The 16,500-nt window shown below is 39.1% G+C and overlaps 1 protein-coding gene across 11 annotated transcripts in view; it reads left to right on the top strand.

Moving 5' to 3' along the window:
- FAM13A (family with sequence similarity 13 member A) overlaps nt 1–16,500 on the top strand; it is a 330,402-nt gene that overhangs the window by 267,545 nt on the left and 46,357 nt on the right. For all 11 annotated transcript variants that reach the window (XM_055587622.1, XM_055587621.1, XM_055587620.1 and 8 more), the window contains one exon: nt 5,428–5,614. In XM_055587622.1, the coding sequence (XP_055443597.1) occupies nt 5,428–5,614 (187 nt within the window). The remainder of the gene's footprint in view (nt 1–5,427; nt 5,615–16,500) is intronic.

Below are 16,500 nucleotides of genomic sequence, written 5' to 3'. Positions count from 1 at the left end.
TCTTATTAAATGTCAAAGACTAAACCAAACCCTAGTTCCCCACATGCTTTTTCATCTGGACTTGTCATCTATGTCAAAATGTTTATGGGGAAAAAGAAACTTATCTTTGCTTAAAGAAAGATATAAGATAAATAGTACAAGTAAATTCCATGCTGCACATGCACATTACTGAGATATTTAAGAGCTATTTTAGCAAACATAATTTTAAAAATTAAAAAGTATCAGTTATATAACCCACTGACTTTTCATGTGATAATAAGCAACACTTTTGAAAACATTTGTTTTGGAGCTGGTGGGTAGGAGGGGGTGCTCTAACATTTCCTTTTAGCAAATAGGAAAATTATAATATAGGACATATTTACATTTAAAATTAGTTACTGAGTAAGCTTTATAGAAAATGTTTAGGAATATAATTAGTTTGTATACTGCCTATATTGTGTTATTCAGCAAGCACCAGTTATTCATTTAACACTGTTCTTAGTCTCTGCTTTATTTTTTGCCACACTGTATGCAGCAGCACTGCATTTTTAAAATCCTTGGTGTGTCACGACATCATGCTTTCCACCCTTGTTGTTGGGACAGAGAGGAGCATGTTAGCACAAAGCTGGGCAATAGTCCTAGAGGTGGCGGTGCATTGGGTGGACCAGGGAGGACCATGGCAGGGGTAAAGTCAAAAGTGAGCAGGGTGCTAGACAGGGAGAGAAATATGAAACAGAGCATAAACACTCCTGCAGAATTTAAATACAGTTTCCTACATCTGAGGATGTTTCTGTAGCAGTTACCTTGATTGTTCTCCACTATCGACATCAAGGGAACAAAAGGAGATGGAGAATGGAAGAGACTAACTAACCATATTGTTGCAGGAAGGGGCACCCCTTCCAGAGCCCGAAACTAGCCTTTTGTCTAACACTCGGAAGTGAATTGTCCAAGGAGACACATGTGCTGACAAAGCAAGAGACTTTATTGGAAAAGGGCACCTGGGTAGAGAGCAGTAGGGTAAGGGAACCCAGGAGAACAGCTCTGCCATGTGGCTCGGCTCACAGTCTCGGGTTTAATGGTGATGGGATTAGTTTCCGGGTTGTCTTTAGCCAATCATTCTGACTCAGAGTCCTTCCTGGTCGTGCACACCTTGTTCAGCCAAGATGGATGCCAGAGAGAAGGATTCTGGGAGGTGGTCAGACATGTGGTGTCTCCTTTTGACCTTTCCTGAACTCTTCCTGTTGGTGGTGGCTTATTAGTTCCGTGTTCCTTACCAGGACCTCCTGTCGTAAAACAACTCATGCAAATAGTTACTCTGGGGCCTGGCCAGGGTGGGTGGTTTCAGTGTGCTTCCCCTGACAGTCTGAAGAGGTGCCCGAGAAGCTCTAGCCTTTTCCTCCTCTGGAGTTCCTTTATCGCTCATCCTTCTCACTCATCATGGTCAACAGTGTGTTGAGTGAGAGAATCTTGGCGTGCAAACTGTTTATGGCAGAAGAAACTTACAGTCTCACCTGATTCATTTCCTTAGTATGTGGTCTGGGTGATCAGAAGTCCCCTTTCCATGCTCCTTGTTAGCCTCACCCTCCTGGTCATAAGGCCCCTCCTAACCTGTCACCCTGGTCACTGTCATGTCTTGAGAATCCTTCTCCTTTAGCTTTCAGCCAGTACTGAATGGCTGCTCCGAGCTCTCCACGGCTTTGGAGGAACAAGGCCCTATCTCTCAGAGCTCTAGCTCTGCTACTTCTGCTCCCCACCCAAGGGCCTCTTCAGTAGGTCCCAAGAGATGCACTTACATGGTGTCAGATTTGAAAATGTTAAGAATCATTACTACAACCTATAGCAAGTATGTTTTTCTCAGTGTTCGCTTATACATAATTGATTTGTTCTCTTAAGATTTCTGTCAAGTTTTGCTTAAAAAATTAGGAAGAATTAAAGCTACACCTCACTATCTTCTGTTCAAAACAATTAGCCCTATGGAATGGTTTTAAAATGTTTTTGAAAAATCCATGATATGTTATTTTGCCTGAAACCATTTAGAAAAATATCCCCATGTTTCAGGGTGAGGTTGGAGAGTCAATAAAGTCTGTACTAATACCATTATGACATTTTTTTTAAAAAGCAATGCAGAAGACAGACTAGAAATACTTTAATGTACATGATTTCTTATTTGTCTCAGTTCATAAGGAAACATGATCAGGCTTATATTATTATTTATTACACTAAAAATGTAAAAGTTTAAGGAATATATTCATTATGTGAGAGAGCTCAATTTAATTCTCATTTAAAAATTGACCATCTGCCAGGAGCATGAAAATAATGTTGAATCTTGGTGGTGGATATAAGGAAGTTCATGGTGATAGTCCCTGTATTTTTCTATGTTTTAAAGTTTTGTAATAAATATTTTTTAAAAAGTAAAACATGGCTATTGAAAATGATTTCAATTTTCTAAAACACAATGAACTAAAAAATTATACCTATTTTTATTATATAACTATGATGTTAAATTCCTAGTGCAAACTAAAAGAAAATCTTGCCATCTTAGAATATTAAAAAGCTCAGTATTGCCAGAACATTACTTGTGCATGCATGTAGAGGAAGGAGGAAACTCTGAAAAAAGAAAACCTGAGATGTGGAGAGTGAGCGTGAGAGGCCCCCAGGATCTAAGTTCAGGTTAAATCGCCCTGACGGCAGGTGTGCGAGTCAGGATATTACTGGAAGGGTCGTGCTCCTGTGCTCCTCAGGGTCGCCCAGGCACTGACTCATACAAGAGCAAAGAGCATCCTTTGAGGACAGCAGGATTTCCACCTAAGCACAACTGCACAACTAGATTTGGGAATATTTATTTGAACAGGATTTATTCCAGTCATTCATTCACTATTCAAAAAGATTAGAAAATAAACTTGGTCCTTTAGTTTCTAAAAATAATGTTTAGCTTTTGTATTAATCTGCTCAAGCTGCCATAACAAAGTACCACAGGCTTAAACAACAGGAGTGCATTTTCTCACAGTTCAGAGAGGTCGAAGTCCGAGATCAAGGTGCTGACAGTGGGTGCTTGCCTGGGCTTCGCTGCCTTGCTGGCAGTGCCTGCTCAGTGAGGGTGTCCTCACACGGCCTTTCCTCTGCTCTCCGGTGCCTGCCTCTTCTTATAAGGATGCCCGTCCTCTTGGAGTAAGTCCCCACCGTCATGACCTCATGCAACCTTAATTACCTCCTCAGAGGCCCTGTCGCACTGGCAGGTAGGGCTTCCTCGTATGAATTGGGGAGGTGGGGGACACCGTTTAGTCCTTCACTTCAGTTCAGTACCTCAGTTGTGTCCGACTTTGTGACCCCATGGACTGCAGCACACCAGGCTTCCCTGTCCATCACCAATTCCAACAGCTTCAAACCTAAAAATTCCTCCATTAAAAAATTATAATTGGATCTATACCCCAGGAATTAAGAAAATACAAAGGCAAAGAGACATAGTTAAATATTAAACTCATTGTGAATTTGAGAGAGATTTAAGAGTGTTTGTATATGTGCCTGCATGTTAGTCCCTAGCAACTTTTCCTCATGTGTTCATTTATTTTATACTTGGAATATTTCTTATAAATGTAATATACATCTTTTATATAATTTTACTAAATGTACATATGTGTACATTAAAGGTATAAAATAAGGCTAGATTAAATATAGAGTATTAAAAATCACCAAGATAGTGTAATGGTGAAAATATTATGATAATATTTAATTCATACTTTTGCCTCCATGATAGCCTAAGGCAGGATATGAATTTAAATTACAGAATAAATATTTAAGTTACTCTGTTTCATTTGGGGATATGATTGATAGTAAAATAAAAAAAAATAAATGAACATTCATTTATTTTTACACTTTGGAGCTCACTTATTTCAAATACAGTTTTAGGTGGTTAGGAGTTTTCTTTATATATTTTTAAAATTGAATTATAGTGGATTTACAGTGTATTAATTTCTGCTGTACAGCAAAGGATTCAGTTACACACATACATACATTCGCTTTTATATTCTTTTCCATTATGCTTTGTCCCAGGTATAGAATGTAGTTGCCAGTGCTATACAGTGGGACCTTGCTGTTTATCCATTCTATACGCGACAGTTTGCGTCTGCCAACCCCTAACTCCCACTCCCTCCCTCCCTCCCATCCCCTTGGCAACCACCAGTCTGGCTTCTTTGTCCGTGATTCTCTTTCTGTTTTGTAGTTAGGTTCATTTGTGCTATATTGTAGATTCCACACGTAAGTGATATCGTGTGGTATCTTTCTCTTCTGACTTAACTTCATTTAGTGTGGTAAACTCTAGTTGCAGGGAAGTACCTTTAAGGTCACACCATGACAGAGAGTAAGTCTCATTCATTTGTACCTGACCAAATGGTGCTGCTGCTGCTGCTAAGTTGCTTCAGTCATGTCCAACTCTGTGTGACCCCATAGACGGCAGCCCACCAGGCTTCGCCGTCCCTGGGATTCTCCGGGCCATTTCCTTCTCCGATGCATGAAAGTGAAAAGTGAAAGTGAAGTCGCTCAGCTGTGTCCGACTCTTTGAGACCCCATGGACTGCAGCCCACCAGGCTCCTTCGTCCATGGGATTTTCCAGGCAAGAGTCCTGGAGTGGGGTGCACTCCACTTCTCTGAAATGGTGCTGCACTCATGGTTTAATTTGTTCTGTGATGTAGTAAAAGACAAACACTTCGACAAGTACTTTAATTTTCGAGAAAAACCTCTTAAAAGAGAATGTTAAAATGCTTAAGGGAAGCATTTCAAGAGCGTTACATGAATTAAATTCTGTAATTAAAACTTCTAAAACTAAGTCATGAAGGAACTTTAGTTATAAGCTTACATTCAGAAACTGGTACTGGGAAGTAATGAATCCATATTTCAGTTGAAATGCTTACTTTGTATTCCATAGTTCTTGTTATATCATTTTTACCCAGATCATCTAATATAGTCAGATTTAGGTATTAATGCATTTGTACTGTGATAAAATGTCTTTCTCAATTGGAGAAAATCAGTGTCCCATTCTGGAGAAAAAGATGTATTTCCTTTTCAGATTTTTCTTAATATATTATATTGATTTATAAGATCCATGTACATGTATGTATGTATGTATGTATATAAAACCTATGAATAATGGGAAAATGTCTTTGCAAGTTTGCACAATTCCCCTGGTTTTGAATACAGATTACTTTCGGTACAAATACAAAAGCTTTTCATTGGTAGAAACACAGCCTTCGCCAGTTTGCCTTTAGGAATAATTTCTCTTTTAATCTGATACATTTGGCACCAAGTGGTCTCAGGAGTAGCACTCTGCTCAGATTTTTATAAAAGATGAAACATGGAATTTCTAAGCACTCTTCTTTCTGCATGATGCAGTGTCTTTAAAACGTCCTTTTTACCTTTTAAAGTAAAATGAAGCTAATTTTTTTTCAATTCAAGGGGACGTCTCAACAAAGAAAATATTCCTTCTGGCTTCAGCAATCTTGATGAATGTATGTTGAATGCTTGTGAAGTGGAAAAATTATATGAAAATACTTCTGGTTATATTGGAGAAAGGGGTAAACCTAAACGTCAGAAATCCAGTTCCAAACTTTCTGAGCTCAATGAAAATCAAGATGGTCTTGTGGTAAGTGCATGATTCTATAAAATTTTTACTTGTAGCCAGTTAGGAAATACCACATCTCTTTTCCTTGCTTTGTAAAAAATAAAAATTAATGTCAAGCTCGAGTTTCACAGAATTATAGGACATGAGTTCTGAAAGAGACCTTAGAGGTACTAAGTATACACACTTTTATTTCTTTTTAATAACTATAAAAATCAAGTTCACGAAACACTGTATTTTGCCAAAGGAAGCAGAAGCAGCACAAACTTTGATTTCTATGTTATTGAAATTGGTCTGACTTTTATCTCATTCTTTTGAGCATTTTTAAACTTTATTTTTAGAATAAAATTATCAAAGCATTTTTCCTTATTTTCCTCCATTTTATCTGTTCTCATTTATATGAATATAAAAAATTAATGAGTTTAAAGTGAGGTAAAAGAAAAATACATATGGAAATAGGATCAACTGTCTTTGTGTTCAGAAATCCCTTTGTGTTCAGAAATTTAATTTCAAAGCTATACTCTATAGTTTTTTTTCCCCTATCTCCTAAACAGTTACCTTTAAATGCTGGTTCATGAATTTGATATATAACTTATGCAAGTGAGTTTAGTCAATAACTCAATACTTATCCAGTTTAACTATAAATATACATCATCCTTTATTGTGTATGCTCAGTTTCTTTGAAAAGTGAGAACCAAAGTCTGTCTTCTGATTTCCTTTAGCTTTCAGAAATTTAATCCCCCCAAAAAAACTGAAGTTGAATTTTATAACATGAACTGGAGTCCCTAATAAAAATAGGTAATATCCATTCTCTCACAGTGTTTAAAGCCTCTGTTCTGGTTTATCTCAGCAGTTTTTACCTCCATGCTGGGTTTTCTATAAATTTAACAAAACTCATGGACCACCTCTTTTCCCATTGTCAGTTTCTGCCTGCACTCAGAGAAAATTCCCAGTTTTATTCCTTAAAGAGAATATGCATAAATGCAAATCTGGGGAAAGCATGTTTGCCCCATTCCCCCCAGATGTCCTGATGCCCTGTTTCTGGAAGCAAACTGATCAACTAGAATAAACACAGTCACCCACCTCAGACTGGTGTCTGACACTGTTCTACAAATACAGCTTCCCAGGCGGTACTAGTGGTAAAGAGCCCATCTGCCAGTGCAGGAGACATGAGAGACACAGGGTCTCTTTGATCCCTGAGTCTGGAAGACCCCCAAGAGGAGGCTGTGGTAGCCCACTCTAGTATCCTCACCTGGAGAATCCCGTGGACAGAGGATCCTGGTGGGCTATAGTCCATGATATTGCAAAGAGCTGGACATGAATGAAGCGACTTAGCATGCATGCAAGCTTTGGAACCATTATACATTAAATGGTTTTTAACACTAACTTAACTCTTATTTGAAGGAAAAGTAAAATTTTTAATAAACTAAATGATACTAACTCTGTTAGCTCTTTATTCGGCCCATGATTTGTTTTCATCAATGTTTTTTTCCACCAGGAATAGTATCTTAAATTAGCTAAGTGGTAGTAGCTAATGAAACCGGAAAAGTATATTTATTCCTTAGAATACATGTGTGATTACTAAAACTGTGGACATAGTTGATGTTTAAAAACATTTGGATGAGAGAGCTTAATTCCATTCTGTGTTGTTTTTTTTTTTTTTTTTTTCTGTGAAAGGATTTGTCCCCACCTTAGCTGCCAGTTTCCACATTCCAGGATTGTGCAGGTCACATGTTAACATAAGTGAGCTAAGTGGAACGTGTCTTTGTTGCAATGAATAATTTAAAGCCCTGCCAACACAACTCGGACAGAAGCAAAACTTTCTCATACTGTGAAGTGAGGGTATTCTCAAAAGATATTTCCTGACTCTCATATTCCATTAATTTTAAATCTCATCTTCACAGGTAACCAACCACAAAGCAAATAGCCAGGGAACATGACAGTGACTACTGTTTAGACTACATCCTGAAAGTGAAGTTGTGCTTCTTAACTTCCTACTTACTTTTAAACTTCTGTTTTTACTTTCCCCCACTCTCCTCCAAAACCTTCTCTTATCCCTTTACAAGCTTTTTATACACTGACTAAACTTTTGTTTCTGGAAAACATATGTAATAGGATACCTTCTCTGTGCCAGGAAATATTTCAGAATCTGGGGATACATCTGTGAGACAAACAGGCAAAAATCACTGCCTTCATGGAGCTTACATTCTAGTGGGAAAAACTGACAAAATCAAGATAAAAAAGTAAACCAGGAAATATATTACATAGTGGTAACTATTAGTAAGAAAAATAAAGCAAAAAATGAGGCTAGAAATTATAAATGGGCAGAGGTTGCAATTTTAAATAGAGTTTTTAGAGATGGCCTTCCAAGAATTTGATATTTGAGTGTGAAGGTCTAGAGGAAGTAAGGAAACAAACCATACTATATCAGCAGGTTTAGAGATGCCAAGAAAATCACTTATATGAAATGTTCAAGAAACTGCAAAGATACCATTATGGTTAGAAGAGAATGCGGACAGTGAAAAAAATAATGGAAGGTGAGGAGAGAACAAATTAAGTAGGGCCTCATAGAACATTGTAAAAACTCTGCCTTTAATCTGGGTGAGATGAGAATCCGTGTGAGGGTTCTAGGTAGATCAGTGATGTGACTTACTGAAATTTGGTTTGACCACTGTGTTGAGAATGGAAAGGACGCAGCCAAGGGCAGAAGCAGAGAAACCAGTTAGGAAACTGTTGCAATAATCTAGGTGTGCGCTGATGATGGCGTGAACTAAGGTGATCCTCAAGCCAGCACATATTGCCTTGCAGGCTGCACAGGGCACTGCGGTAGGGGACATTGTTCACATTGACTAAAATGTCCTCCTAGAGTACTGTATTGCAGTCGTCATGAGGAAATAGATATATTTTGATATATTTTGAACATAGAATTGACAAGATTTCCTGATATTACCTGTGTAGTATGAAAGATAATGCCAAGGTTTGGGGCCTGAGCAGCTACAAGGTTTGTGACACCGATTTACTGAGATGGAGAAGAGAGAAGTTTGGGAGTAGTATCATGGTTCAATGTTGGGCATGTTTTTTTGCATTTGTTTGTTTGGCTATTCTCGGTCTTAGTTGCGGCATGCGAGATCTTTGATCTTCATTGCATCGTTTAAACTGTTAGATGTGGCATGTGGGATCTAGTTACCTGACCAAGGAACAAACCCAGAGTATTTAAAGTCAGTATACTAGATGAAGTAATCAAGGGTGTGAGTTTGAACAGACAAGGGAAGTGACCTCAGGGACCGTGAGCCCTGAGGCCTATGAACATGCAGAGGATGGGGAGATAACAGGGAACCAGTAGAGGAGACTTAAGAAGGAGACAACAGCAAAAAAGGAGAAAATGAGGTGTGTTTGATGTTTTGGAAGCCAGGTGAACTGGGTATCTCTAGCTGGAAAGAAGGTCAAATGGTTAACCAAGTAGAACAGTGAGAGCTTAGCCATTGGAATTAGCAAGCTGGAGATCACTCAATAAGAGCAGTTTTGATGGAGATATGGGAGCAAAGCATTTTCCAGAGAAAACAAGAGGAGAGGAACTGAAGAGTTTGAGTGATAATTTTACAGTGATCTCACCAGCCTATAACACAGCCAAAGAGATCTAAAAAGGGCATCTTGCAGATTAAGAATCTCTAGAGTGGGAACTGTCTGTAGTACTTTGCCTTGTCCTTTTCCCTTTTGAACTATCATGAGCAGCAGAGACCGAGAGACTGCAGATAGTTCTGAACTCAGAAATTAGTGGTAGTGAGTGGCATTGAGTACCTCTAATGATTGGTGTGGTCAGAACCTTCTGCTGTCTTCTTGCACCACCAGCTCACATCTGTGCTCTTGAGCCTCTCTCTGATGGAAAGCTTGTGCCCTAATTTGTCTTTGAACAGCTAAAACAGCAAGTTTGTGTTTCAGTGACTTCCCTCTTTCCTGCTTCAGAATTTCTCTAGATCTCTACCCATTTTCTTACCTGCTCAAATGATAAACGTTTTTCTAAAATCTAAGATTAAATATCCTTGAAAATAATGTTTTCTGCATCTATCTCTCTACCTCTTGTACACGTGCAAACATACACACACTCACTCGCTCATTCACTTTTCATTGCTTCCTCACCACTAGCTCATTTTTGTTGGCCTAGAAAATGCCTCTACCTCAAAAATATTCTTTCTAGGGCACAGTTTAACAGTTTGAATCAAAAGCCATAATTCAGGCATTTTATCTAATAATCCTACCTCTGCTGTTCTGCTCTGGAGACAGCATCATAGATATGGAAAGGACCAGAAGTACTGATTTGCTCACCACATGGTTGTCTATAATCATGGAGAATTGGAAGCAATTTAAATGTTCAAAAGTAAGAGACCAGATAAGTAACATTTGTATGTCAATTCAATAAGATATTATGCGTCAAATAAAAATTACGGTTCTGAAGACTATGTAATAAAGTGAAAAATGTTTGGCAAAGTATATTTTAAGTGCTTTGCATATATTATCAATTTTAACCCTCCCAATAACCCATAAAGTAGTAATTATTATTATTAATATTCTCATTTGAACATGAGGAAAATGAAGCACAGGAGATAAACAGCTGTCCAAGGTCACAAATAAGTGGTGGGGCTCGGGTTCCATGATACTGTCCCTCAAAAGTAGGTATATAAGGAAGCAGTATATATAGTGTGTGCATTTATGTGTAAATGTATGTATATAAATATGTTCCTAGAAAAACACACAAAGGAAATATACCTAAAATGACTGAACAATAGTATTGTGCTGGTGGTGGTGATGGTGGAAGTATTAGGGGCAATTTTTACTCCATCCAAAGAATATTTTCCAAATATTCTTTATGTGATTATACTAATGCCTTAATAAGATTTACATTTATATATTTAAAAAAACATAGTCTAGTAGCCCTTTTATTCATAAATAGCATCTGTTTAATCTCACGTACACCCTCTGAAATCATAGGCAGGGATCAAGGAAGCAGCTTAGGTCTTACACTCAGGGCTGAATTTCAGTTCCAGCTTTATCACTTAATAGCTATGGCAAGTGAGCAGTTACTCTGTAACATGGGAGTATTTCTCTCTCTCTGTGGTTTTTTGTGAGATATAAGTGCAATGAAATGTGCTAAATAATAGGAAAAACTGAAAACAATACCTATATAAGTTCTTTCTGCTCCCTCTGTTCTGATGGTCAATCTTTGCCCTTCGTTTTGCATCAAAAATTTTAAACAGTCTGCAGACATTTCCAGTTCTTTCCATACTTGCTAATGAACTCCTGTAATTCAGATTCTATCCCCACTTCTCTGAAGAAACTCCTTTCTCTGTGTCGCTGGGTGACCGTGTGGTTGTTTCTGGTATGTTAAGACCTCTGTGCTGTTATTGGCTTGGTCCTTGGCCTCCTGAAGTCCTTGTGGTTCTTGATCCTCTGTCCCTTTTTCTCAGAAATCTTTCTCCCTTGACCTCCAGGATGTTGATCTCTCTTTGTCCTCTTAACACAGTGACCCTATTCCTCGTTACTGTGTCCCTCACTGACTGGTTTTCCACAAGACATGCTTAGATATAAATGTTACACAGATTATCGCCTCATCCCTTGTCCATCAGTACTGCACCTGAGAGCTTCTCTACTTCTGTGGTGTCAGATGTCACCTCTTTGGAAGTGGCTTCCAAAGCAACACTTCTGTGATTCTCTGTGAAGCTCACCTTAGACAGTACTTTCAGGTCAACATGTGAAAATCAAATGAATCATCTTTTCCTCCTTGGTCTCTCTTTCACTCATCTGATTTCACAGGTCCTTATCTTCTTAGTCATTTTCTAAGGCCTTTCCTTTTCCTTACTCCCAATCCTTCTTCCAGTGTTAGTCATATGTCAGATCTAGTTGACTCTACCTTTCCCCTTTCCCCTTTCCCCTTTGTATTGCCATAGCCGAGGCACTTTTTATAACTAGTCTGGAATATCAGGACAGCCACCTAGCACATCTTCATGCCTCCACTGTCTCCTCCACCCCCTCCAAACCATTTTACCTGTTTATAAGAACAATCATTTACCTAATGTTGAAAATCTCAACTCTTGGTTTTAATGCAGTATAACCCAGCAAGAACTCCTGTCAAAAACCATCTAACAGTGATTCTCTGAGTGGTATCAATGTAAGGTAAAAACAAACAAACAAACAAAAAAAAAACAAAAAACCCACCGTTTGAACCGCAGACTGAAACGTATTCATTCCTTCAAACATACAACAATGAACTATATGACAGGCACTGTTTTAAGCACAAAAGACAAAATGGTGACCCAAACAGATACACTGTCTGCCATCTGGAAGTCTACGTTCTCAAAGGATGAGGCAGATAAGAAACAAACCAACATGTAGTCAGATGGCAGCGCATGCTGTGGAGAGAAGTGAAGCGGGGTGAATCAGATGGGGTGTGGGTGGGAAGCTGAGGATGGACACTGAGCAGATTGAGTCTTCAGGTCCGGCGTCGCTGAGAATGGCGCTTATGCAGGGACCTGTGAGGGAGGAGGGATATCTGAGGAGAGACTATCCAGGCAGAGGGAGAACAGCCCTAGCCTTTGGAAGATGAGCAAAAGGCTCTCCTGGTCAGAGCAGAGTTGAAGGGGGAGTGCTGTAGGAGATGAGGTCAGAGGCATAGCAGGGAGCCTGATCCCTTAAGGCTTTGTAGCCATTTTTAGATCTTTAGCATTTACCTTGAGTGAAATGAGAAGCCATTAGAGGATTGAAGAGAAGAAAGCAATTTTCTGAAGTACCTTTTGAAAGGATCACTCTGGCAACTGTATAGCCCAGGAATGGTGAGGGCTGTTCAGATAGAACCTGTTTTTAAAATTAAGATAGCATTAACAGTGTAGCAGAGTACAGTTGGAGCAGTAACCAAGTACAGAAGTGGTGATGGCAAGGACCGGGGCCTGTCACTTCACCATCCACCATGGTTCCCCAGTGCCCAGCGTAGCTCACCACTCACAAAAAATGTGTTTTAAGAAAAGTGAGTGAATGAACGGTTGCCATATCATTTAGTGTGGTAGCTCAGGTGATAGAGAATCTGCCTGCAGTGCAGGAGACCTGGCTTCCATCCCTGGGTTGGGAAGATCCCCGCTATCCACTCTAGGATTCTTGCCTGAAGAATCCCGTAGACAGAGGAACCTGCTGGGCTACAGTCCATGGGGTCACAAAGAGTTGGGCACAGCAGAGCAAGTAACACTTGCACTTACACTTTCTTTTTTAGGGTAACGAGTAACAAAATGACCCAAAATTCAATGCCTTGAACGCCGTCCAAGTTCTTTCTTCTGTGACAAGCTAAAGCAGTTTAGGGCTCGGGAGAGGAGTTAGAAGACTTGCTCCACACAGTGTTTTAAGGACTCAGGCCAACTGCCTCTAGCTTCAGCAACTAGCTTCCAAAGCAGTCGTGATTTTCATCTGCATTCCAGCTCACTAGAGGAGAGAATGAGTGAGTGTCAAGGCATGAACCTTGTGAGGCAGCTAATTAGGCAGGCCTGGAAAGCACACATACAGCTTCTCACATCCTATTGAAGACCTACCTACCTGCCTGAGAGGCTTCAGATGTGCTCTCACTGGGCACGTGGCTCCGTCATCACTGTGCAAGAAAGGTGGAATGGATTTGGGTGGACAGCTAGCAAGCTCTTCCGTAGGTGTCCTCTTACAGTACCAGGAATTCCTTTTGAATATGGATTAATTTATACAGTTTTAAGCCGTAAAACATGAAGTGTACAAAAGAAGACAAAATACTCAAATTTGTCATGAATCCTTTGTTAATGAGAACATATCAGATACCTTCTCTTAGAGCTCAAGGCTAGAATAATGAGCTTGTTTTGCCTAGCAGTGTTCCATGTAGCCTTCAAACTGAATTGTTTGTATATTGAGAAAAGTCATCTGTAAAGGCTTGTCGGGCTTCTCTGGTGGCTCAGCAGTAAAGAATCTTCCTTCAATGCATGAGACACGGGTTCAATCCCTGGGTCAGGAAGAGCCCCTGGAGGAAGACATGGTAACCCACTCCAGTATTCTTGCCAGAAAAATCCCATGGGCAGAGGAGTAACTCAGACACAACTGAAGTGACTAAGCACAGCACACACACAGTATAAAGGCTTTGTCAGCATTTTGTAGTTTTAGAAGCCAAATTTGTTTGTGCTCCAAGTGTTTTCAAGTATTTCAGTGATCAAACAGGTTTGAGCCTAGCTGTCAATGCCAAAACAGAGAAGGGGCCAGGGGGAAGAACTGAAAATAAGCTCCACAGTCTAATTTTTTCAAAGCTTTTGCTCTTTATAGATTTTAGATCATTTTTATAATTGAGGAAAATGGTTCTTAAAATTCAATTTATTCTAACACCCCCAAATTGCCCAAGTAAATTATAGAGAATTTGTATGTTTTCAAAAGTCTCTGGTAGGTCTTCTATGAGGCAGAACTAGATTTGTCTGTCTTTTTTAGTGCAATTCTAAAAGCAGTTTTATCAAATTGTACTTAAAGACATAATCTGCCCTTTGCTGTTTCTTAAAATTATCTATTACCTTTCAGATCAGATCAGATCAGATCAGTTGCTCAGTCGTGTCTGACTCTTTGCAACCCCATGAATCGCAGCACGCCAGGCCTCCCTGTCCATCACCAACTCCCGGAGTTCACTGAGACTCACGTCCATCGAGTCAGTGATGCCATCCAGCCATCTCATCCTCTGTCGTCCCCTTCTCCTCCTGCCCCCAATCCCTCCCAGCATCAGGGTCTTTTCCAATGAATCAACTCTTCACATGAGGTGGCCAAAGTACTGGAGTTTCGGCTTTAGCATCATTCCTTCCAAAGAAATCCCAGGGCTGATCTCCTTCAGAATGGACTGGTTGGATCTCCCTGCAGTCCAAGGGACTCTCAAGAGTCTTCTCCAACACCACAGTTCAAAAGCATCAATTCTTCGGCACTCAGCCTTCTTCACAGTCCAACTCTCACATCCTCTATTACCTTTAAAAGATACTAATTTTAGAAGACTAAAATTAAATTAATCCAGTAAGACATGATGTTTATAAGAGTTCTTTTACTTCCAACTTTAATAAATGAAAACATTAATGAGCTCCTCTTTTACCACACCTGGAGAAGCATTTGGCACATAAAACAGTTAAAGGCCTTCAGAGGTCATTGAGCCTCTGTTTTCTCATAAGACCAGCACTGTTAACAACTACAGGGCATTTGAAAGTCCAGTAGCATCCTTGTCTTACAATGGAAGCTTTCTAAATTTCAGCCATTACTTTGACCTGTCCATTTCATTTTCTCCTTTCCTCATCTCAGTGAAGTGGGGAACTGGCTGATCTGTTTCTTAATCTTCCCTCTCCAAACCCTTAGGCAAAGAATGGAAGTCAGAATCTATAAAGTGTTTAGCACCCACGGAAAATAGGTACTTTTGTTATGTACTTCTAGATCTTTCCTACCCTTGTTAGTCTCATTCTTTAAAAAATTGCTGCAGGTTGCCAGCTGTAACACGTTCTTCACATATTCCGGTTTCCAAAAGGTATAGGGGCGACCTAATTACTTTAGCAAAGGAACACTGTGTACTCGCATGCTGCTTTGGTGAAAGCAGACTATGACTATTCAGTAGTCTCAGATGTGTGGAAGACAACATGAAAACTGGGATTATTACAAAGCTTTAGAGAGAAATACTGAACAGTTTTGAAAGTCACCCTTTGTCAGTTACATCTGTAGAAATTCAGGTCCTTAGAGAGTTGTTAAACGTATAGATCAAACATTTTTTTAAAAAGTGGAGGAGGCGAGAGAGTTGAAGTTACAACTTGTCTTAACCATGAAAAGCAGCTAAACTTTCTCACATTTCCCACCTGCTTTTTGCAAAGCTTTCTATTGTAAAACATAACTATATATTTTCTGTAATTCTCAAAGCCTATGTTGATTGTATCTTGGTTCTTTCTGTTTTGGAAAAAAAATCAATCATCTAACATTCTGCTAACTGAAATATCTTGAAATTTATATTATGGTTTATTTTATGTTCTTTCCGAATGTATCTTAGCCTCCCACCTGAAGATTTTTATTTCTTCTGAAATAGTTATTTGCATATAATTATAAAGGTATTTCATGGACAGTGGTTTAATGTGATCTGAAGGTTGAGGGTGGTGCTTTCCCTAGGAATTCATCTTTCAGAGCTTCAGGGAAATTTAATACTATTGCACTAGATCTTACACTAAAGATTTTGATACTCTGTTGAAGATTACCAGTGTGAACAAAGATTCTTTGTCAAAGATGGATTGCTCTTTATCAGGAAAATCACATTCCAGTAATAAGAGCAACTATGCTCTGGCTTAACGAGAGCCGTTTTAGAGAAGCCTCTTCTAACTCAAACTTTAGAGGTAAAAAATGTACATATTATTGAATGTTTATATATATATACATATATATATATATTTAAATTTCTCAGATTCCTTAAAATTATCTGTGTAAATTATCTAAACATGTCAGTGGATATGTAGTGATGGCAGACACAAACACTGTCTTACCAGTTCCTGGGACATCATCTTAACTGGGGGCAAATAGCAGTAATATATTTCCTTGGAGATTACACAGTTTTAGAAATCATAATAACACCACCAACAGCTAGTATTCACTAAATGTATAAGACATTAGTGTAATACTTTACATGTATTACCTCATTTCATCCTTATGACCGCCCTATGTTAAGTATTGTTGCCAACCCCACTTTACAGCTGAGAAAACTGAGAGTAGGATCTTACAGTTAATAAATGATGGAGCTAAGAGTCAAACCCAAACATTCTGACTCCAGAGCCACTATTAATAACTCTTATGGTATGTTGTCTCCCTTGTTTTTATACTTGATGGAACCTGGGGCTTTAAACTTTTAAGAGTCGCAGACAAGTTGA

Source organism: Bubalus kerabau, chromosome 7, assembly GCF_029407905.1.
Source record: "Bubalus kerabau isolate K-KA32 ecotype Philippines breed swamp buffalo chromosome 7, PCC_UOA_SB_1v2, whole genome shotgun sequence".
In the NCBI taxonomy this organism is placed as follows: Eukaryota; Metazoa; Chordata; class Mammalia; order Artiodactyla; family Bovidae; genus Bubalus; species Bubalus kerabau.
Note: the sequence above shows the minus strand (reverse complement) of the source record. Positions and strands in the feature narration are given on the sequence as shown.